We start from the raw sequence: 24,703 nt of genomic DNA, 5'->3' as shown, positions 1-24,703 counted from the left end.
GATTTTGTGTTGCAGCTGGTTTCCGCTGTGTTACCAAATTTGAATTTTTAAAAGTACCAGATGTCTACAGAATGTGACATGTTCACTTTTGATTGGACAGTACTTTACTACAGCGCTGTCATTCGTTTCTGGAATTTGGTGACCAAGGCTTTACGAGTAAATAAAACACCCTGAATTGAGCACTCTGATTGGTCAATCAACAGTAGATAGTTTTTAAAATCTTGATAGAGCATACCAACTTGACATAATATATAATGTGCCAAATGAAATAAATAGCTAAACAAATGCTTATTAAACAACTAAAATTAATTTTAGTGTGCATAATATAAAGGAAAAATTAGTTTGAATGTTTATAAATTGACTATCTTACCCAAGTCGCACACTTTTCCGTCCATCCGTCCAGACAAACGCAGCCCGTTGATCGATCACATGTCATTGCCTGTTCGCAATTGCATGTGTCGTTGCAGAAATTACCAAACAAGTTTTCCGCACAACCTATATGGGAAACTCCATTGCTAATGTATTATGTACTTTGTATGTGTAGAGTGTAGCTTACCAGGTGGATGAAGGTTGGACTAAGAAATTCTGTGGCAGTTGTTTTCTTCTTTTAATTATACAGAAATGTTTTGTCAAGTTGATATACTTCTCATAAATTTCACTCTGTTGGTTGAAAATAGTTTGTTGTCCTAGTCCACATATCGTGTTGAAATAGAAACACAGCCTGTATGTTCCAAATGTTGACACAAGAGTTAAGTCCAAACAAACTATCGTGACCGCTCATATTAGACACTACATTGATTTTACAGGTTTATAAATTTGTATTTTACCCTACTTTAGTGAATGTTTTCAGAACAATACCAATATTTTGAAAGGCTACTGCTGTTGCCCCTTTTAAGATTTCAATATCAAAACAAACTACGAACATACGACAAAGGAGAAGAAATGTTGATGTTCATATTAAAGATTTAGCAGGGATATTGTTACAATAACGTAGAGTGGTTACCTGAGTAGGTAACGGTAGCTTCAGCGACGTATTCTGTTCCATCGAAATCGGTAACTGAACACTGGTAAGTACCGACTCGGCCCTCGTTGAAATCGGAAATTATCAGTCGACTAAAGTAAAAAAGACGAATTCGATTACAAATAACAACCACACAGTACTTGAAGGAGTTCAACATATTGAAAATTGAAAATTTGCTTTAGTCACTCGGGAAATTTAAAATCATTTTTACTTCAAACCATATTTTAAGGCATAAATATACGATTGAAAAAATCTGAACTTGTTCTAACAAAGTGTTATGTAGGTAGTGGAATTCTTTACTCTTCTGTAATAGCGAAATACTTTGTACCAGTAGACTATTCAACGGTAACCCAACGTTGGATTTTATTATTCATTGAATGAACATCAAGCAATCGCTTTTACATATGTTAATATCAGCAAAGCGATAGAATGAGATATTTAACTGTAAATCACCCACTTATTTCTAAAATTTTATTGTTTTTACATATGAAAGCACTTTCTCGGTCCTAAGGGTATTCAAGGTATGTGTTGAGTGTTTGCTTACTGGTGGAAATGATGGTTCACCGTCAGCATACAGGTTTTCGTTTATGCGAAATTTTCAAACAGATGTTTTCATAGCGTTTTACTAGCAATAATGACAAACATTAACAATTCGGACACTTTTTCATCAGATAATGTGAAAGTCACGATGCCGTGGTTAAACCTCAAGTAGGATCTCGAATTCAGTTCTACAAAATATACAATTGAAGAAATCTGTGGAAAGTTTCTGCACTCTGGAATGAGATAAGACAAAATGACGGTTATAGATGTCCGGCTTTTTGGCAAAATGGATTGAGTATAATTAGTTATTTTGCCTTTCAGAAAACGAGAAGGGTTTGCAAGCGCAACTATTTTCCAAATCAGGATTTTGTACATTGCTTTTCTGAACATGTTGTAGTTTAAAGGGCCGACAATGTATCCAGATTGAATGAATTTTCTTTGACTCGATAAATTTATTGCCTGTTAATTGTGGAATACTTCGATAGCTGGTGTGAGTAATGTGCTCAATCACGACAATCTTTTGTTGTGTTTAGTACAAATCATGGGGCAATCAATGATGGGGGCAATATAAAATAGTTGATGATTTACCATTTATACTGTGCCTAATGTTTAATATCTTGAACAAAGTGGCCAATCAAGGAGTTATTACATGTAACGATATTTCTGTCTCAAAACTCTAAACCAAATATTGTGAAATTTTATATACCAAAAAATATGAACGAATTCTACTATTAAATTGATGATTTACTAAATGTAGTTGTGCATTTCCAAATCTACAATGATGCAAAAATATCCTTACGCAATATAATTTGGTCACCATTAGAGCATCTGATATATATATATATATATATATATATATATATATATATATATATATATATATATATATATATATATATATATATATATATATATATATATATATATATATATATCTGCTGTTTCATCAACACGTTACTGATATTTCTTAAAAGCAACGAACACGATTGGAACTAATTTGAGATAATTGGATGGTGAAGTAATGTCGACTTAATCTGCAAAAGAAACCTCATCTACTTTTCTTTTTATGTTAAACACTCGTTTTATGGGTAATTTGTAATATTGCAATATTCAGCTATAGGGCAGCTAACCCTTTTTAGAAATTTGAAAAATATGAAGATCCAATTATCCCAAATTAGTTCCAATCGCGTTAACGGTACCATGGATCTCTTCTGCCAGACACTAGATTCTCCTATGAAATTTACTGACCTGCTATGCAGTTCATAAAAGACCTGCTCTATGGAATCCAATGGTATTGTACCAGTTGAACCATTGAAAAATGTCCATATTGTACTGTTTGTAGATTTGACTTTAAAGTTGTAGTGGCAGGAAAGGAAGAACATTTGTCCGTAGATGGGCACATTGCTCATAGGAACTATCCATATCTCTTTTGAAGCTGCAATGAAACAAATGCGCCTGATACTGTCCAGAAAGTGTGCAATGATGTTTTGCAACACTGTGTAATGCTCGTGAAATTAGACATACTTAACATATTTTATGTTGAAAAAACACCGCTATTACCGCTGAGGACTTTATTTCAGATGAATGTTTGGAAGAAGTTAATGAAGCTTTAAATTCTGCAAACATAACTTAATATCTTATCTCCCTTGATAAGGACAATGCGATATTTTTCGATTACCGCATAACAGCTTTTTACATTTTATATGGCGTCTGTATTTACAGACTGTGTTTATGTTTTTCTATTGGATGATTCGAACTCACGGCCTATAGTACATACTCACCTAGCAAAGAAGTCGGTCATCACGGGAGCTACGCTGCATGCTACAAAAGGGTTGAATAACCGAAAGGTATCATTGCACTTTCGGCTGTTTGTCTTTATTGTTTGAGTTGGCTTCCGAAGCAATCCGTACAGTGAAGTAAAAAAGAAAGTATTTGCAATTTCAAAGGTATCAAATTTGTCTACCTATATCGCAGGCTGGTCCTGTCCATCCTTTTGGGCATTTACAAGCACCATTGAATCCATGACAAGTAGCACCATTTCTACATATGCAGTCTTTATCACACATCAAACCATATCTACCTTCTGGGCAGCCTGTAGGAAAAAATGTCCGAAAATTGCAGCAAGAAAAAAATGAAATGTGAAGGATTTCGACTGTAAAAGCATATTGATAATATAAATATTGGGACAGCGTGCAAGGTTGCCCTACCGGAGGCAGTGTTATGCTGTCTCGTCTGGTATAATAACTCTAACACATTGGCATAACCCTCTGTCGTACAATTTTATATTTTGATGCTTAGTTTTTAAAATGAAATTGAGATAGTATGAAAATGGTCAGGATTCTCGAGAGGACCCGATTCAAGGAAACCTCCGTTCATTCTCTATGCTGACCTGCAGTGCTAACGCTCATGCCGCTCTAATTTTCTGTTGCTGGAAAATCTAAATACTTGACCAATTCAAACTTCATTCCAGAACTCCATGATAGAGTTACAGTCCAACACTTTCGCAAAGACGCACATAGAATAAGCAAAGATAAGTTAAACTGAGACATACGTTTTCAACAAGCTCATTGACTCAAGTCGGCATAGGAGAATAAGTGAAATTGATAAGTAAGGGGACAAAAATCCTGAACAATCTGATTTCGTACCCTATCTTGTTAAATTGTATTCAAGCTGAATAACAGCTTTCAAGTACATATTGTTTGCACAGAATTCACCGCCGCTGTTGAGATGCTATGCACACCGTGTGTTAAACATGGCTCGGTGATCTTCATTAGTTGTTGCCGACAAGGAGAAATATATACCATCATTATTATTTCTGTCGCTTTCATAGATTACCAAGTGTCTGTGTTATAAGCATAGCATTACGCTTTACCTAAGCCTAACACCAGTCCTGACGCCATTCCTCATACAATTGTCAATGGCAGACTGCCGACAGGGTCGATACCAAAGCCCACCATTATCGTCGCCCAGTAACATGTAGGACTAGGAAATCGTTGCGTTCATAAATCTCGAGAACACTGAGTAACGCGAAGCGTCATTATAAAGAGCAATTATGAGGAAATGCAACAATAATTAGACAATAGATTAGACCGTTATAAATACAAATGTAGTTGACTGTGGTCATGAAATTTAGCTCACCGTTAATTACAAATTCTCCTTTCACTGTGTTCATGATAAATTCTGAGGCGGAAGGAGCAATAGATATAAGCATCACGACAGCTTCTCTGGTAGGAATCTGCTCAAGTGATAATTCGCCAATACAATCAGATCGTATCGGAAAATCGTTGGAAAAATTTCTAGGAAACGTGTCCTAAAGGAAAGAAAACGTAAACTTGAGTGATACATTTCAACTTATCTTAATCCAACCCTTATGTTTGCTAGAATAAAGTTCATCTCACCTCTTTCAATTCTCAAGGGTATACCTTTCTATTTTGTCGTTAGTCTCCGAAACAAGCAAATAGTTTGACCCTGGTGTTCCTACTCTTCATTGTTCTCTGACTACGATAGTATCACAACATGAGGAAAAAGGTAGTTTCAAACATATTGAAGGCAATTAGACCAATTTTGGAACAAGCATTTGGTTGTGATGAAGAAAATGTCAGTTCTGGTAACACAAGATTGACTCTCAATATAACTTACCCTGCCCTGATAGAACCTGGTTTTTGGTTCAGGAACTGGTGGTCCCTCCAGTTGACTAAATGTTACTATAAAATCACATAGGAATCTGAATGGATCGATTAATTCTACGAAGATGTCGGCACCACCTGTATAATTAAAAGAATGAGTTCAAATGAATATTTGCAGTATAACAGTACACCATTAGCTTCCACCACCATTTGGCATGATCAAATGATAAGCTTTTGTAGACTTATTTACATCAAGACAGTTGTTATGAAAAGCTTACAATAAAATGTGTTTTCTCATTCTGCCGTCTCGGTCAACAAGCCCACTACTTCCGTCTATTGCTGTACCACTATCACCACAGTCCTGGCGAAACGATATAACCATAAAGAACTGATAAATCTGGTTGTCGTCATTGTTGCTCAAGTTTTCATCCGATTTCACTGAACAAAACTAGATTGTTGTAGCTATTATTTCACTCTTATTGATGTCCTTGCAAACATACGCACAGGGGAACAAGTAATTAACAAAGGGATACAATATCTTTTGTTTTGAAGTAGAGACATGAAATGAGCACAGGATCGACTGCCACACTCTTTCTGTAAACTTAAGAATCAAAGGAGGGCAAAGGAGCGTAATTATTAACCCTGCAGTTAGTACCCGGGGGTCATTACCTCCCGTTATAGACAAATTTACAGCTTAATTATCAAATAGCAACTATGTTCTTCTCTTATTAATACGTTTTGTTTGCACTATGCATACCAAGAATTATACCATGAACCTACTCGTTTCCAGTTTTTAATGACAATGATAACAGTAAATCATTTGCTGTATGTCTTTACAAAACAAGGGATACTTAATATGTGCATAGCTGTCAGAATGAAATGTTAGGGAAACGACAAGATACAGAATTAGTTTATCAGCCCTTATCTAATTTTTAATTTTTCGTCAGTTTTAATACCATAACACAATGACGGACGCATGGAACCTGTTTTAGGAAATGGATCAATATAATGGTCATGTGTATGTCTCTTCTACTTTCCTCTATTGCAACACTGGATGGCACATAGTTCATGAACATCAATCAGAGGATTGCGCCAAGGAGATCAGTATTTATATTGAAAGTTTACGATAAAAGGTAAGTGTGATCAACAGAGTCGTCGAATTTTGCCTTATAATAAAGCCAAATAAAGAATCAAGTGCGATGATATCATTACTGGTAAAGAACTAATGGCATAAATATTAATTACATGGGTGAAATGTTTCCTTATTACACTCACTGAATTATGTTGCCGTTCAAATGACGATGACAGTGTGGATTATAGTACGGCCTTAGTCCTTTCAACACATTTATGTTTCACAGATAGTGTACTTAACTGAGATTAAAGGGGGAATTCTTCAGAATCTTTTCACTTTACTGAGTGCTTTAATTTTAAGGCAGAAAGAATAAGAGATGGGTAAGAATTCAACTTTCGGGTATCTGGTTTCCAAAATTCTTGCCAGAAGTAGACATCGAAAATGAGATAGCCATTCTGCAAAAAATACGGGTCACTGGCAATTACTTTCAATAAGTAAGATTTCATCGAACAAAGATTTAGAGGTTCGAAACCTCTGTAAGTTTTATCAGTATTTGGCTAACATCATGAAGTGTCAGAATGCTGTACAGAGCCTTTATTGGTGTATTTTTGCTCCCAGTACCATGGCTACCCACACATCTTACATGACCTGCCACTGCTGTTTTATGCAATATTGCATATTCAAGGCATTAATACTGAGGAGTTCAATTGAAAGGACTTACATCTACCATTGTCGGAGTCTGCATCCAAAATGACATCTTGAAGTTGAATATCGAATCCACGAATTCTTGCTTCGCCAAAAAAGACATCGAAAATGAGATAGCCGTTCTGCAAACGAAAAGTGAAACCCAAAATACTATCGTTAGGCCATCAAATCTCCTTTAAAAATACGGGTCATAGACAATTATTTTCAATAAGTAAGATTTCATCAAACAAAGATTTAGAGTTTCGAAACCTCTGTAAGTTTCATCAGTATTTGGCTAACATCCTGTTGGCAAATTGGCAATGATAGTTACTACTACCAATGTGAGTGAGAAGACTGACGATTCTGCATACACGGCTTTCGAATTGTTTTCTTTGGATGGCATTTATTGCATGCCAGAAAGCTTCGGAATACTGTGATATACGGTTTATCATGTAAATGTCGTCAGTTCGTTACTGGAATACAAGTTTTATCGCAACAATTTATTGAGATCATTGTCGTCTGTTAGAGTAATACACATTTAGACAATCACTCACTTGGGCCGTTGGAAGGCCTTTATATACAGGAGTTTCACACGTTGAGTTGTAAAATGGTGGCCAGTCCGACTCGTCCAGAAGAATCATTGTCAACGTTACCATATTCTCTAGTGAACGTTCCTTTTGGCAAAAAATGACAAAATTAAGAACTCGTCGTGTAACCATGGCTGCTTAAACAAATAGGTCTTAGAGCTTTTATGTGATTATCGTTATATTGAAGTCAGATTTAATAATAACTATCTTCATAAAGATCTGAAAAGACTTAACTATATATGAGACAGTTAAAATAAAAACTAAAGTGAAGTAAACACATTTCAGTTGATATGTTGAAATAAACTATGTAGTCAACCTATAATTGACGTACTTTAAAATGAGTGTATATTTTATATACTGTAATTTAGGACAAAAGATAAGCATGATGCTTACCATAAATGACATGTGCAGCTTGTAATAAGCGTCGATATCACAGTCAAAAAATCCTTTCGTGAGTAGAATACCCTCAGGCTGTAGCTTGAATCTGTCGTCCTACGAAAAGGAATTTAATGGTATTGAATATAACTATTGGTTGATAAATTAGAAGATACAGCAAGTGGATGAATTAATTCAGCTTCACGATTCCACACAATGGTTTCATTTTGAGCAACTTATGGGTGACTTATAAAAGGTACAAAGGTACTTGGATTGCATTTTAAATTATGCAGATGATATTTGTACGGATATCTTTACTTGTATGACTTGTCATTTTTTAACAAGATTGGAACTAATTTGGGAGAATTGCATGGTGAAGTAAGATTTAACCTACAAATTTTATCTCATCTGCGTTTCTTTTTATATTACACACTTGTTTTATGAGTAATTTGCGATATTGCAACATTCAGCTATATGGCACCTAACACTTTTGAGAAATTTGTAAAATATGAAAATTCAATTATCCCACATTAGTTCCAATCGTGTTCTTTGGAAAATTTCTAAGCATTTCTGTAGCTTTACATTAAATATGTATATATTCATTATAAATGTGTTTGCTTTGTTGGTGTAACTGATTCTTCCCATACTTCTATTGTCACAACGATTCTACACAACGATTTAGCCAGGACTTCATCAAGAAAATCACATACATACGTCACAACGTTAAGTCCAGCACGTCAACCAGTAACAGAGGCACTTAAAAATCTAGAGTAACTCCAATTTATCGCAATTCAAGTTCGCCCAAACAGAGGATATCAGGAAAATCAGAATCAATTAGCTATCAAAATCATACTGCTTCGACCAAATTCGAGTTTCACTGCTTAAGAAATGTCTCGATCCCCTTCTTTCATTCATCACAAAAAACTATCATCCTATCTCTTCACACTAGCACAGTTCCACAGCTATTCAAGTCAGCAGTCGTCAATCCACTCCTCATGAAATCGTCACTGGACTTCAACATTCTCAAAAATTATCGACCTAATTCCAATCTGATATTTCTTTTTGAAGTACTTGAGAAGATCATCGCCGTTGAAATCACCGACTATCTCAAAGGAAACTAGGCCTGTTACAACGAGCTCAAAATACTGCAGCAAGAATAATCACACGTACCAGGAAATTTGCGCCGATCACCCCAGTTCCCACCCATCTCCATTGGTTACCAGTTCGTTTCAGGATTGACTAAAGAAATTGCTGTTAACTTCCAATGTTATTGACAACAAAGCTCATGTGTACATCAGTGATCTACTCAAGCCCCATATTCCAACTCGTACACTCCCTTCATACACCAAGAAACTTTTAAAACATGCAACCTACAAAACCATCACCTATGGTTCTGTGCATTTCCATACGCTGCACCTAAACCATGGAACGCACTACCAATCGAAATCAGAGAATCCCAATTCTTGGAAAATTTCAAACGAAAACTGAAAATGCGTTTCATTCTGTGTGGTGTAACCATTGATCGCCACAGAGCAAAACGCTTTTTTGGATTTTGGTACTTAAAAAAAACTTTGTTGATTGATTGGTTGATTGATTGAACTACTAAAAATAAGTTAAGGAGCTCGTTCTGTCACATACTCATTGTTGTTTTGAAGCGGACCAAAATTTTACCTGGTTTTAGTGATCCTACTAGTTCGACTGGTTCCTTTTTGGCTCCGACGAAAAATTATCGAAACGCTTTTACTCTAACAATCTTGCAGCAGTTACTGTTGATCCATAATTCCATAACGTCAAGTCTAAGTTGCCCCGAATCCATTTTGACTGGTTATAATGCACGGCTAGTATTGTTCGTTTTCTATTCATTTCTTTCCGCCTTGGATAAAATTTTTGTGATCATCCCCCCAATCGAATTGATTCCTCTGAGATAAAGCAGTTTACGCAATTCCAGACTTATATTGGATTAACAAGGACGTTGACCCATTTTTACACATTTACCTTGTTTCCTGACAGCATCTGGAACGAAGTTACGTTGCTTCCCAGAGCGTCTTTGAAATTAAACACTATCTTTCCAGGATTTGAGCTCTATATGATAGAGGAAAATAGTTATGTAATCCATCACTCATTAATTTGTGTATCATGTCAACATTAATGTGATCAAGCCAACGTGTTAAGAGGCGTAATTTAAGTCAACAGGTTAAATGCGATGACAAAAATAAAAGACCGACTGCTTTATAATTGAAAGTTTTGATGGAAGTCGACGTGTAAATTTCTATTAAGATAAGGGAGAAACCGCATGGAAGAAAAAAAATAAACGTTCCGGGCCGTCTGCGCCAAATACAAGTAGGGCAATTTCAGAGGGTATCATTAAGCTTAACAATCCATCTGTGACAAGTTACTTTTAACCCTTCTGAAGTAGCGAATACTTGAGAGGTCATACAATAAAAGTCCCCTTATGCCCTTTGAGCTTTGTTGTTATAACGATTACGAATTTAGAAATGAAATTTAACATGACTCACTTTACAATTATTTCAAAGGCAAAGTATCGAGCGATACGGCTCACAAGTCAAGATACAGTTTTAGGGTGACCAATTACGTCTAGGTGATGTGATGTTCTAAACAGACTGCGAAAAATCTTCAGTAATAACTTTATCAATTTTCTGATCTCCTTTCAAATTCCAAGGTATGTAATTTGATTGCCGCCAGTCAGAAAAAACCAAAGACCAAAAAACTTCCTAATTTTTCTACTTTCCGAGACTGGTCTCATTTTTCTTTCTCAAGGCCTATGTACTATATGAAAAGGAGTGTGTCACATAATTGTAGCCTTATTTTGGTTTTTAATATTTGTTTTGACAATCAAACATAATGAAATTTTTTTCGTTTTATCAAGCATGGGAAACATCATCTTCTGAAATTAGCTTTCCGACTTCAATGATGAATTGTCATAAAACGAAAATTCAGCAAAAAAATGAATAAATGTTGTTTTCAGTCCACAGAGCTTCTCTTTATAAACGACCAATTCACACCTTTTTCTTCTTCATTTGACCAAATCGACTGCGATTATAACGGGGGATTGAGATCGTGTCGCCGCTCCATATATTTTAAACCTGTACATTTGGATACATTACGAAATGACTGAAAGTGAGTCACCTTACTGTCACTTCTGTTCTTTGCCAATAGTAGGATCAATGATAAGTGCTTCCCTACACCTGTTTTCTGTAAAAGCCACAGCTAGAAGGACAAGAGGTATTTTGGCACACGGCCTATGTGTTATTGTTGGCCTCAAACGGGTTGGAAGCAATGTGTCATGGATGTAAAGCGTAGGCTACATGCTATAAATCAATATGCATGGCAGTTCAGGCATTTATATCAGTGTGAAAGGCTTTGCTACAAACGCAATCCATTGACATTATAAAACTTCCATTTTGTTGTGTTGGTCATAAATTTGAATGAGTTAACTTCTGCTTTATAGAATAAGATCGCGTTTTCGTCTCGACTGAGCAATACGTTGTATGTAAAGAGAGCACATCCTTTAAAGTATTACGTCGCAGTTTTCACTTTCAATTTGAATGACGCAGTCTACATTAACAATGATAATGTATATTGAACCGTTTATTCGTTTTTGTGACAGTTTTAAAAGCTTGCAACTCACCAACATGAAACCGTCATATATTTTTAACTCATCGCATTTATGATGATCAACAAGGAGCGACTACGCTGAGAGTCTTACAATAGCTAATGTAAATTGTTAACTCTGTATAAAGAAAAGTTTAGCCTGACTACACAAAAGTATCTATTCACACTGTAATATTGAATAAAGAGTTGCCGAACGTGTGGTGATACGTTCTAACCTTCCTGAGCACAGATCACCGACTTTTAAATTTACATCGCTTCCATAAGTGGTTAAAGAGCCCCCAAATTATGTAGGCGTTACTTACTTCGGGTATACGGATCGTAAAGTTCAGGTTATTCTCGCCTTCAACGTGCTTTGAAGAGGCTTTTGTTGCGAAAAAAAGAGAGAGAAAGATTAAGGCAGGGTAGGTAACGTACAAATAGCATGCATTAATGTCATATAGCGTTGATTTATCTTCATACGAACGAAACTTCCCTATAATCTGCTTTAAATTGCCCTAGATAGTTTCTTGCGATTTTTTAAGGTCAGTCAATCGGGTATATTTTGCCACGTCAAAATATATGATAATCCGAACCTCTGCGCCGCAACATGCTAACCAAGTGAACTACAAGCATATTACAGCCAGCAGCTTTACACACACTTACCTACACAAAATAATGTCATAAGACAGAAAAAACAAAGGACGCGCGTCTCCACGTAACGTATTCCTTGTCCGACAGTCTTCATGATTGATCCTTCATGAAAGTATGTGTTTCAACAGACTGCTTCCGAATTTTAAATTTGAAGCAACAGAGCGTACTATTAAAACGGTTGAAAATCACATCATGAAAATAAGATGCGTGCGTATCATGTGACTCAGGTGAGAACAGAAATAGGGAATTCCAGTACAGCTAAACAAACACAATGTTTGCTTCGGTGACCCGACCGGCCCTAGACTTTTTCAAGTGGCGTCTCTAATTGTACCTAGAGTTGTGGGTTTCGGTCAACAAAGAGAAAAATATTTTTCAAGTGGCGTCTCTAATTTTACCTAGAGTTGTGGGTTTCGGTCAACAAAGAGAAAAATATTTTTCAAGTGGCGTCTCTAATTTTACCTAGAGTTTTGGGTTTCGGTCAACAAAGAGAAAAATATTTAAAAATGCTTCCAACCGTTGAAGCCTAATTTTCGGAGCCATGTTACCGAAAACACACATATTCTTTTTATGTAATACAATATTTGTCTTCTATTCATTCTATTCTATTCATTTATGTAAAACTGGGCCAATAAGACGACCGTGTTTAATTTATATTGTTTAATACTTTTTAGAGCGTCACTTTTTGCAGTCAAATATAAAAGAAAGTTTACATTTGTAAAAAAATACACCTATACCAAAAATAAATCAGGCCAGAAAATACAGAACACAGAAAAGCTTTAATCAAAACAATTATAAGAATTCTAACACACACTTACAACGTCTGATTGCCTATTTCTAACGAGGCCTTGTATTTAAAGACAATGAGCTAATCTGTTGAGAACATGACCAAATACGAAAGTCAGAGGACCCCAAAAGACTTGACGCAAAGTTCAAGAGTGGTCAAATCATTTTCTATAGGGAGGCCGATGTCGATGACACGCTCTCAATGACAATGTATGAGAGTGGAACTCCTACCGGTGCTAACGTAGTTTTGCTTAGCATATTAATTACTTTACATTCACTGATTATATCTCTGCATAAAATGGGTTTTTTTCAAAGTACAAACTTCGTATCGTAATGAAAATATTCAAATGCCAAAAGTTATGGCAGCAAACTCCGCCTTGTGCCTTTGTGGCAGTACCAGGCAAATTTATTTCGCTCTTTTTGGCCAGATGCTATCGTATAGTCATAGTTAAATTCACATGCACGAAAGGACAAGCTACAATGAAAACTGCAAAGTTTAAAGATCGACTTTCTCCACAGGTTACGCAAGTCAGAACTGTAAAACAGTACATCATTAACCATTCTTACAATTGTATTTTCACTGTAAGATATTCTTTTCATCAGACTATACTTTTATTTTCGTAAAAGAGCATCAAAACTATCAATCCTATTAGAAACAAACATATAACTTGCACTACTGCGTCTATCATAGCCCAGAAAAATACGAGCTGCATCACTGTAACCAACTTTCACTTTCTTCAAGACACCAGCAGTATAATCATTAATAAATCGACTGTGACCGAATTGTAGACAAGAGCAATTTATAGTCTGTTGTGCCGCCAGTCTCTGTTAGAGACTTGCCTTAGTTCCTTATTCTACCAAAGGTTCTCGGATGGCAGGACGAGCAACCAACAAGTTCTATAGATTAGTGCATTCAATTCAGTACAGATGCAAATGTACATAGTAATCGTGCGCGTTTTAATAAGTTTTAGCACATTCCTAAGTTGCTTGTTTACGATGGATGAATCCCGAATGTGTTCATACAAAATATTAGACTATTGTTGAAATCAACATTTCGAATCTGAAATTTGCGAACATTTATGAAATGCGATGTTAATATCTATCGAAAGTTATACCGCATGGATGCCAAATGCAGGCCTGGTTTACATCTAGTTAACGACATCTCAACGCAAAGTGTCACGGCAAACATGGCAAAACTATCATATAACTTGAGGCCTACATAGAATCGTAGTTCTTGTGCTTTTCCTTTGTCCTAGATTGCATCGTTCACATTTAACGTCCACAGAGTATTCAACCAAAAGGTTTCAGACGACATCTTTAATATGAAGCATGAACACAGTCTTTCATATGTTGACAGGAATTTAGATAATTTCCGATTAATGCTTGTGCTCGACATTTCAAGACTAAAGTCTTCTTTGTCAAACGCGTGTATATTGGTTGCTGTGCATAACGAGTGACGTCTCTTTTAGCACATGGTCGATTGTCAAACAAGACTTAAATGTTCCAGCCACACGCTGTTGTCATACAGGTAATTCAAATGATTCGTTATTGAGTCCATTGTTGTGTCTTTCTTTAAAGTCTTCAGTGAAGAATCTCTAAAAATGATGAAAACATTGAATTTGTAATGATGAACATGTAAGAAAGAAAGAAAAATACACACTCAGAAAAACAGCATGTGCCACTCATCAAAAATGATATATTTCGCATTCATGTAAATTTGAGATTGTTATAAGTTTTTCTAACTGACAGTCTACGAAAACACTCGAGGAGCACAAAATAAAGTGAAGTTCATAGAACTTACTTCAGATTTGTTCACTTGAGTTCCTAACATATAATCGAAGTCGGCCATCAACTGGTCCGGTGTTGGGCGATTGTATCGGTCTTCATGCCAACAGTGCTGCATAATCCGGTAGCTACAAAGAATGAAACATAGCGGTGTACGGTGACAAACATTCCTGCATTTCTGTATCCCTGTATCTTGGCATAGTATACAGCTGAAATAGTATAAGTATATCATATTACATACAGATTACAAACTCGGCATGGACACGGAGTTGAAGGTGGCGATCGGCTTCTGGTATACACGGTGAGTACGTTCTGTTCACGTTTTAAATGAATACGATGTGCCAACGTTTGAAATTAAGGGGTAAGTACAGTGGTACTTCCAGGAAGGTGGAATATTATGACCTTGATGATACGTGTGAAAATTACTTACGCAGTAGGTGTACATCCTTCTGGTTTCAATGGTCTTCTGCCACTTTGTAGATAGTCAAGTAAATTTTCAACTGGTACACCCATCATGGGAGAACCACCTTGTCAAAAGACGAGTATCGAACAGAAGGTATTAAATGAGATAGAACTACAGGTATCCATATGTTATAAACACAATTGTAACGAAGTGAGACAATAGGATATCTTTATTGTTCGAATTTATCAAAAATACTAGGTGGCGTATAGCTGAAAGTTGAAACATTACAGATCACCAACAAAGACAAGTGCATCGCAAAAAGGGATAAGTGGTTAAGCTTAAATCTGCTGATCATATCAACATTACCACAGTTTCCTTTTTTCCAAATTAGTTTCAATTATGTTCGAAGTGGAAACCTTCTCTCTGTCTCTAACTTCAATACAAAATATGTGATGTTCCGCACTTTTTCGTATTTAGGCTAATAAGAGTTTGTTCGAGTTACATAGAAGGATATACAGTTATATTACTCATTACTGTCAGAAGAATCAACAAAGTAACATTACAATATGATCAATTTATCAGTGAAAATAACAAGTCATTGATATGGACTAGTTAGTTGTATATATTTACCCCATTTTCTGTGTGTTTTCAAAAATAGAGTGATGGCTGAGTGATCTGACAGGGCACAAAGAAGAATACCATATTTCCTCTACACTATCAATAAAGGAGTCGCTGATCAAGAAAAGGTCAACCCTGCTTTAAATGATGGCAGGATTGAGACGCTTCTAGGCGCGCGTAAAGACGAACTTGTGGATTAAGAACCCGCCGCACGTCAACCAAATCTAGCAATCAAACATTTTTAAAATAAGGCTTTTTGACAGTCGCCACTCGCGGGGGTTCTCTGCCATACGATCTTTATCGATGTCAAATGCCAGGTTATGGTCACCACCCCAAATGAAGCAGAGGTCTGGGACTGATGTGCCCTCTTTTACCTTGATTTTCAGAACTTACCAAGAGAACCTATTTCCCAAAGTAGTATTCCGTACGACCATCTGTGACAAGAACAAACATACAAAATTACTGTATTGCAAAATGTCAATGAATATTGTTTATAAAACACAGGCTAATATCAGTATTAAGAGAAAATGAGGTTCATGTCGTTGTTTCATTTAAGGAAGTAAACCTAACATACAGTCGTTACAAACTTATTTTCTTGTTGTCATATTCGAGGTGATAAAATATTATACAAGTAAAACGAAAAACATTCGGAAAGGTTCTATTGATAATAGATAGAAGAAACATTATCAGTGTTACAAACGTTGAAGTAATCGTATTTTTTTTTTTAAATTATGAAAAATAAGGGTATCTTAAAAATTCCACATATTCTACATTAGCGTTTTTACTAATTTTGATGAATTTATATGTAATATTTCTGATGAATTTTTACCAAATCGACATCACATTTCATATGCTGCAGTTTTTATTCAAAATTGTGGCAAAAATCAGAAAAAAACTGACTGTGGTATATTTTATCAAGTCAACAAAAATTTGTTCTGGAGCTTAAAGGGTTAACTTACCTATCGCCTTCAAGTGTAAATGTTCCATCAACGAGGAACTCTGGCGGCATCCATCGTAATGGAAATCGGATTTGATGATTTGCCTGCGAACAGAGATATCACAAACGCTGAAGTGAGTATACGCAGTAAAACGTGGCACGTGTGACCTCATGATAACCCTCTTTCCACCAGAACGCTCCTTTAAGCTTGCATATCCACAGAAGATAGAAATCGGTAGACAGGAAGGGCTCAGATTAAATAAACGGTTTTAGCAGACAAGAGGATAGAACTACCTCCTAATATTTTCCTTGTTTGAAAAGGACTAAAAGAACGTAAATGGTGTCTTTTAAGAAAATCAAAATAATTAATAACATACCCATGAAAGTGAATGATAATCACTCTCAGGTCTTTCGTAAACGTCTCGTCCAAGTCCAAAATCTCCGATCTTGGCAGTAAAATCGTTAGTCAGAAACACATTGCGAGCAGCGATGTCTTTGTGCATGACACGTTTCATGGACATGAATGACAGAGCATTAGCGACATCTCTTGCAACTTTGATCAATCGTGTTTCAGTCCCGGAGTTAAGTAATCTCAGCGATATGAGGTAGTTTTTCAGATCTCCGTTGGATGCATATTCTGTCAGTATGTATTTTGGATCTTCATGGACGAAGAAGAACTTAAATAAGTTAACATTAATTAGGTTTCCACTGTGGATAACAACGCTTTCTTTCGAACAAAACTTTTTATTACTGTGAAAAGAAATTAATTAATACGATTCACGATAAGATTACAGATATTCAGATGAATTGAGAAACACCTTATTTCCAAAAACCTGGCATTGGTATACAATTTAGGTAATGGTCTTATCTTTTGCTTTGTCAAATCGTAGTTTAATCGTATGAAGCTGATTTTCTTAACCCATTTGTCCCTATAGGATGAAGTTAATTGTCCTACCTCCAATTATGCGAATGCCAAGAAATGAGATAATATTAGGATGGCATGCTAATTCCAGCAGACACCGGACTTCGTTGATGAAATTTTTCCGGCTTATTGCATCTGAACGAGCTGAATTGAAAAGCGAAAATCATAGTTCAGTAGACACTTTCAAGCGAACCATCGTCTCGTGTCTAAACCAGTACAAATGACATGGTCGCTGATATGACGCAAGGAATGGAAAATATTAGGTAATAATCGATTTATCATATACATGTACTCATGCTCAGAATTTTGTGAGTGATAGGAGAAAAATTGAATTTTCACGCCTTACTTTCATTCAATCTTGCTCATTAACAAGGAAATATCTGTTTAGTGGAGGTTAGATAAAAATTACAAAAACTTTAATAGAATAACCACGTGATATAACATTATTGCCGTATTTAGCTACCTTAAATATCCTTGTTCCTCAAAACCCTTCTAATTTTTATGTCGGCGACATCACATCGTAGACAGACAGCGGCAGTCATTTTGTTTGTATATCTTGCTTGCTATCACACTGAAAATGTAGTTTGGAAACACTCCAAACCTGATGACGCCTATTGTGCATATGGGAACACACACGGAAAATATTACTGTTGATATTGCAGGGAAAACGCCACCCGGATGGAGCGATATAGGGGCATTGGTATATGATAACGTTTATGAGCACACGCTAATCCTGACTTTCATATTATAAGGCCGAGAGGGCGCAAGGCGAATAGCAGCCTTTATCAAAGTGGACAGCTTGTGTGTTTACAGGTATTTGACCCACTTTCGCAGAGAGTTTTGGCTGCGACTATTTGTTCCTTTCCGTGGAGGACCAATCGAGCTTTGTAGACTCGTCCGTACTCTCCCAGACCAATCGGCTCTTCATCAAGTATCTTCAAAGCTTTCTTCTCAACATTCCAAGCCAATGCTGCTTTTGGTAAATGTTCCTAGATAGAAACGATACATATAATTTTAATTGAATTAGTAGCATAGTAACGAAAAGAAAGTAAGCATAGAGACACATTTTTCGAAATCATTTGTACCAGATTTATTTATTTTTGTTTGCCCACTTCCGGCTAATCTATGTGATAAAAATGCGAAGTTGAAAATTGAACAATTTTGTCTGCATGACGTAGGGACCCGTCCGTGTAAGATCGTATAAGGGTCTGGAAAGCAAAACCTGAACTCGAGAAGTGAAGAAATCATACACGTGTTCATATAAAGTACTTACGTTAATTAAGATACAGTTGTACTTAACCAATATTTTTTACCAAAGATGACATGAAAACCCGGCCAAACTATATCTTTTCAACAAGCAACAAGTTTAGTATGGTATCAATAGTTTACTCGAAGAATGAAGATGGTACATACTTGGGGTAGAAAATCTAAACTTTGGAATTAATGATAAAGAAAACGAAACCAAACGGTATTTTAATCATGGGTTGAAAACTAATTGAAATAGAAATTATCTTCGCAAAAGAGTCAATTTTAGCATAATAATGAAATAAAGTGAGTCTTGCCTGTAGATAATCTTCAAACTCTCGGTCGTTTCCATCTACGGGTACGTAAGACCATTGCGTTTTCACAATATACATGATCAGGAGAAGAATAATGACAACTGCACCCACTACTATCATTACCCACACATAGAGAGGTAAAAACATAGTTCCAGCTGTAGGTGATAAGTTTGCAAAATAAAGTGTGTATTTTGCGGTATCACACGATTTTGTTATTCATTTAGTTCAGACTTCTTGCTCAATGTGGTGAATTATTTAGCTAATTTGCCATCACATTACAATAGGATAGTACGGTTATTATTGTTAGCGTGGGTACACAATTGCCATGTGATACTGGACTTTTGTAGACGAACAATTACCCAGATAAAGACGTTACCGTTACTCTAGAGAATGTTTTGTTATATCTGAGGTACACATATCGGGTGAAATTTATCTCTAAGAAACAGTTTGAGGGTCGAATATTTATTTTAAGAATTTACAAGTATTTCATTTTGACTTCAGTTTTCCAGGTCATGCTTGCCTTAAGAGTTACTGAGGTTCCAAACAGTTCAAAACTCTTGACCAGATAATATTCCTGCTTGTCTTTTCTAAATTATAAAACGTTTGAATTGATACATATTTATTGACATGTTCTGTGTGCTCGTTTCGTGCATGCTTCTTGGCTGAGCGAATGTGACATTGTCACCAAATTTGCCTGGATATTTTATTCGTAGTTCAGTCCTCGGGAAACATAACAAAATAGCCTGTTGTAAAATTGAATTGAACATTATTCGATAGGTATAAGGCGTAAATTATCCAGACCTTAAAACAGCTTACCATTCTCTATTTGTCTTGTAACAAATACGGAAAAATTGCAAGAGGCTGTGTTATTGGATTGATCCGAAACCCACATGATGATGTCGTGCTTTCCAATGCCAAAACTTTGTCCTGATTCTCGATTTGATCCCCAGGCAACTGGCTGACCAGAGTTGTCAATAATTGTTGGGTTGATCCAACTGACTACGGCGGAATCGCCATCAACGTCTGCCAACACAGTTAGGTCTCCAGGACAGCCAGTGATATTTGGTGCCTGGACGTCTGCTGGACAAAATGTGAGGATCAGGTCATGCTTGTCCACATTTCAAATTGCATACAATCTTGATAGACCATTCTATCTTGTCATGGTATATGTCTCAAAAAAGAAATAAATATATAAAATAAATGCTGAATAAACAATAGAACTGATCTTCAGTGTGCGTAACAGATAAGTCTGAATGTTTAAAATTGACAATCTCACCCAAGTCACACGATTGTCCGGTCCATCCGTCCAGACAAACGCAACCCGTGGATCGATCACATCTCACTGCCTGTTTGCAATTGCATGTGTCGTTGCAGAAATCGCCAAAGAAGTTTTCCGCACAACCTATGTGGTAGAGTACACCGCTAATTTGTTATTTCTTATTAATTATTGTGTAGAGTGTAACTTACCAAGGTGGATAAAGGTTTTACTAAGAAACTCTGTGACATTAGTGACCGTCTTTTAAATATACAGAAATTGTCTGTAAAGTTTGTTAAATTTCTCTTAAATTTCATTCTGTTGGCTGAACACTTTTCTTTACCTGGTCCACATATCATTTGAAATAAAAACAGTATTAAGTCCAAACAAACATTCATTTGTCAAAACTAGCGTGATCACATATTGTTCACACTGACTGTGTTTTACAGGTTTATTAGTTTGAGGTGTAGCCTACTTTAGTAAAACGAATTATAAAATGCACATTTTTTCAGAGTAATATCAATATTTTGAAAGGTTACTGCCCCTTTTAGGACTTCAATATCAAAACAAACAACGAACATAGAGTACTACGACAATAACAAAGGAATCTGCGTAACGCTGTTGATGTTCACGTTAACGATCAGGCAGGGATATGGGTAACAATAATGTAGAGTGATTACCTGAATAGGTAACGGTAGCTTCAGCGACGTATTCTGTTCCATCGAGATCGGTAACTGAACACCGGTAAGTACCGACTCGGCCCTCGTAGAAATGAGCAATTATCAGTCGACTGAAGTAAGCAAATACGAAGTCTATTACAAATAATAAGCACATAGTACTTGAAGAAGTTCGAAAAGTTGAAAATTGAAAATTTACTTCAGTTGCTCGAGAAATACAAAACCATTTTTACTTTCAAGCGTATATAAGACATAAATATAGAGTCAGAATGAAAAAATCTGAATTTGTTTTGTCAAAGTGTTATGCAGGTAATGAAATTCTTTACTCTTCTATAAAAACGAAAGACTTTGTACCAGTAGACTATTCAAATGATCAAAGGTAACTGATGTTCGGATTTTATTATTCATTCAACGTACATCAACAATGCTTTTTACATCTGTAAATATGAGCAAAAAAAAAAATAGAAAAAAATATTGTACCTGTAAATCAAGCACTTATTTCTAAACTTGTATTGTTTTTATATGCTCAAAGCGTACTCACGCGGTCCTGTTGATGTGCAGCGTGCTCAGAAGGTTATATTTTATTGGTCGATTGTCACGTTTCAAAACAACTCAGTGAGTCTTTTTGTATAATTGATTTAAAACGGTAAGATTCAGCAATCCATTTGGATATCAGCTTCCGAGACGCTACACATCAGCCAAAGTCATGTGTTTAGGCTTCGTTTACTGGTTGAAATGAACATTCACCTTCTTCAGACAAGATTTTGTTTAAATACGAACTTTCCAAAGAGATGGTTTTCATAGCGTTTTATTAGCGTTAATGACAACATTCACAATTGAGACACTTGTTTATTTGATAATGTGAAAATCACGACGCTATATTTAAACCTCAAGTAGGATCTCGAATTTAGTTCTACAATATATACGATTTAAACTATCTGTGGAAAGTGTCTACACGGAATGAGATAAGACAAAATTGCCCACCTTTTTGCGTTTTCGAAAAGCTTATGATTTACAAATTGTCATTGTTCATAATTGATCACTAATCTGATAATATATACTTTGCATAAGTATATAAATGTATAACATTAACTAAATGCAACCACTTGGGCTACATACATTGCTCATATATATTAAACGATATCTAGTTTCATTTAATTACAAATATGAAGGTGTCATTGCCTATTCCCATTTTTTAATTTTCGAAAAAGAAATTGAGAATTGGAAAAGAAAATTCTGGATTGATTTTACAACACTTTCTCAGACAAAATTGACTCATGCTGACGCCATGTTGAAGCAAGAAGTCTTTCTTTTAAATGTTTTGAAAAGGTTAGATGCCTATTCCTTATATTTGATATACTTAAAATTGAACGTGTTCCGCCAACGATTGTTGATACATGGTTCCAAATGTTTTTCATCATATTTCCATGGAAACCGAAAAAAATAGAATGAAAAATAAAAAAAAATGGCGTTTGTTCCATTTTCCGTCATTAACGTTAATTCAGAATAAACCGATGAAAGCATTTTGACACTGATGTGTTGACACTGAGAAAGTGAGTAGTTAGATTGACGGGTAGGTAGGGTAAGGTATATGGCGTCTAATCCTTGCCAAAATTGCTACTTTCTATTTTACTGTTGTGAATTCAATTTACAACTCAATGTTCTATTCTGAATTCAATTTTACAACTCAACATTCTATTCTGAATTCAATTTTACAGCTCAACATTCTATTCTGAATTCAATTTTACAACTCAATATTCTGTATAGAATAGTAGTACACAAAGTCAAAAGAAACGTTGAGTTGTAAAGTTAAATTCAGAATTGAATGTTGCGTTGTAAATCTCAATTCAGAACAGGATGTGAAGTTGCAAAATTGAAGTCAGAATTGGATGTTGAGTCTTAAATTGAATTCAGAATAGAATATTGAGGTGTCAAATTGAATTTAGAATAGAGTGCTGAGTTGTAAAATTGAATTCAGAATAGAATGTTGAGCCATCAAATTGTTTTCAGAACAGTAAAATAGAAAGTAGAAACTTTGGTATGGATTGAACACCACATAAGATATTGCTATATCTCTACAAGAAAGTCAGCACTAGGTACATAAGGTTAGAGTTGATTAAATGTAAGAACGCAAAAAACAATTTTAAACACGTCTTTTACTCAAATATTGACCAAATGCTGCTTCAAAGATTGATAACCTTAAATCTGTGTTAAGATGTTGAATTTGCGTGCTTGTTGTATAGAATAGATTTTCACTTGAAGATTGCGCTGACGTTAAGCTTGGACTTTGAAATTCTGGGTTTCCACAAAGTTGATGATTTAGAAAGAGCCGAAAAAACAAATCTTCACGTTATATTCTATACTGTAATAAACATAGCCGAAATTGTGCTATCGAGGTTAAAACTCCCCGCTTTGCTCTCAAGAACTGAATAATTTTTGGTTGGCGTGGATTGCTTACTTTTTGCTCATTTACATAATTAATGATTTTAGAAAAACCGTATATACATTGATATTTGCTTTACAAATGTTTATCACCCGTGAAAGCCTTTAAGGGGTGAAATGAAAGATAATTGCTAATTTGCATATTTAATGAACTTCCCTAATAGGGGAAATATATCTGAAGTGACTTGATCAAAATTGACGAAAGTTGGTCATTCAACAATGTTACTTCAGTAAATTCCTAATTTGCATATTTAATGAACTTTCCAAATTAAGGATATATATCTTGATTGACTTAATCAAAGTTGACGAAACTTGCTATGTACATTGACGATACTTCGATACAACATTATTCAAAGTCATTAAGCGCTTTATTTCAGTCAATTTCTAATTTTCATATCTGATAAACTTTTCTAATTGTGATATATACCGAGATTGACTTGATCAAAGTTGGCAAAACATATTATGTACACTAATTATACCAGGTTAAAACAATATTGAAAGTCTTTACGCATTTTTATATCAGCTTATGTATCATTTGCATATCTAATGGCTTTCACAGTTTGGTATATATGGCTTGAAGAACTTGAAAAAAGGCAATTACACTCGGTGATACAATGACAGCAGTCAAAGAAATCTAGTATTTTTTACTCAATATATGACCTTTGCAATTAATATTTGGCGTTTACTGTTTATGATGTTAATCATAACACTTTCAATGACGTTGCAAACATGTAGCAAAAGTTTAAATTTACACACAACCGCAATATATAATGAAACACTTGAGCATTTGCAGTTTATCTGATTATAATCAACTAACCATACTAAAAAGTATGATATTCTGAGGTTTCACCAATATTTGACTGATATTTATTAAAAGCCAAAATGGATCTCTTCTGTGAGGCACTAGAGTCTCATATGAAAAATACTGACCTGCTATGCAGTTCATAAAAGACCTGCTCTATTGAATCCAATGGTATTGTACCAGATGAACCATTGAAAAATGTCCATATTGTACTGTTTGAAGAGTTTACTTTAAAGTTGTAGTGACAGGAAAGGAAGAACATTTGTCCGTAGATGGGCACATTGCTCATAGGAACTATCCATATCTCTTTTGAAGCTGCAATGAAAGAAATGCGCCTGAAAAGTTACAATAA

The 24,703-nt window shown here is 35.4% G+C and overlaps 2 protein-coding genes and 1 long non-coding RNA gene across 3 annotated transcripts in view; all 3 read right to left on the bottom strand.

Moving 5' to 3' along the window:
- Positions 1 to 398: 398 nt before the first annotated feature.
- On the bottom strand, positions 399 to 2,992 carry LOC139152521 (uncharacterized). Its single transcript, XR_011556645.1, has 3 exons — positions 2,810 to 2,992; positions 1,004 to 1,113; positions 399 to 495 (listed from the first exon to the last, which is right to left on the bottom strand). It is a non-coding gene; the product is annotated as an uncharacterized lncRNA (long non-coding RNA).
- Positions 2,993 to 3,510: 518 nt separating this feature from the next.
- Positions 3,511 to 11,899, bottom strand: LOC139114898 (uncharacterized). Its single transcript, XM_070676828.1, has 8 exons — positions 11,841 to 11,899; positions 9,901 to 9,987; positions 7,924 to 8,022; positions 7,498 to 7,617; positions 6,981 to 7,086; positions 5,201 to 5,325; positions 4,700 to 4,871; positions 3,511 to 3,653 (listed from the first exon to the last, which is right to left on the bottom strand). Exons 2-8 carry the CDS (start codon positions 9,916 to 9,918, stop codon positions 3,511 to 3,513), a joined length of 783 nt encoding a protein of 260 aa, XP_070532929.1. The 5' UTR covers positions 9,919 to 9,987; positions 11,841 to 11,899.
- A 1,028-nt stretch (positions 11,900 to 12,927) lies between these two features.
- The window catches only part of LOC139114897 (uncharacterized), a 33,885-nt gene continuing 22,109 nt past the window's right edge, over positions 12,928 to 24,703 (bottom strand). The window contains exons 12-24 of the mRNA XM_070676827.1: positions 24,480 to 24,666; positions 21,111 to 21,220; positions 20,452 to 20,577; positions 19,992 to 20,252; positions 19,179 to 19,330; positions 18,443 to 18,605; positions 17,650 to 17,760; positions 17,072 to 17,352; positions 16,717 to 16,799; positions 16,151 to 16,191; positions 15,167 to 15,263; positions 14,753 to 14,864; positions 12,928 to 14,546 (exon numbers count right to left, since the gene is read on the bottom strand). Of these exons, the coding sequence (XP_070532928.1) occupies positions 14,472 to 14,546; positions 14,753 to 14,864; positions 15,167 to 15,263; positions 16,151 to 16,191; positions 16,717 to 16,799; positions 17,072 to 17,352; positions 17,650 to 17,760; positions 18,443 to 18,605; positions 19,179 to 19,330; positions 19,992 to 20,252; positions 20,452 to 20,577; positions 21,111 to 21,220; positions 24,480 to 24,666 (1,799 nt within the window). The 3' untranslated portion in view covers positions 12,928 to 14,471. The remainder of the gene's footprint in view (positions 14,547 to 14,752; positions 14,865 to 15,166; positions 15,264 to 16,150; positions 16,192 to 16,716; positions 16,800 to 17,071; positions 17,353 to 17,649; positions 17,761 to 18,442; positions 18,606 to 19,178; positions 19,331 to 19,991; positions 20,253 to 20,451; positions 20,578 to 21,110; positions 21,221 to 24,479; positions 24,667 to 24,703) is intronic.

Source organism: Ptychodera flava, chromosome 16, assembly GCF_041260155.1.
Source record: "Ptychodera flava strain L36383 chromosome 16, AS_Pfla_20210202, whole genome shotgun sequence".
In the NCBI taxonomy this organism is placed as follows: Eukaryota; Metazoa; Hemichordata; class Enteropneusta; family Ptychoderidae; genus Ptychodera; species Ptychodera flava.
Note: the sequence above shows the minus strand (reverse complement) of the source record. Positions and strands in the feature narration are given on the sequence as shown.

Coding starts and splice junctions, on each gene's coding strand:
- LOC139114898 (XM_070676828.1), bottom strand. Junction 7,087..7,497: donor AAGGCCTTCCAACGGCCCAA/GTGAGTGATTGT, acceptor TTTCGTTTGCAG/AACGGCTATCTCATTTTCGA. Junction 4,872..5,200: donor CCAGGTTCTATCAGGGCAGG/GTAAGTTATATT, acceptor TCTTTCCTTTAG/GACACGTTTCCTAGAAATTT.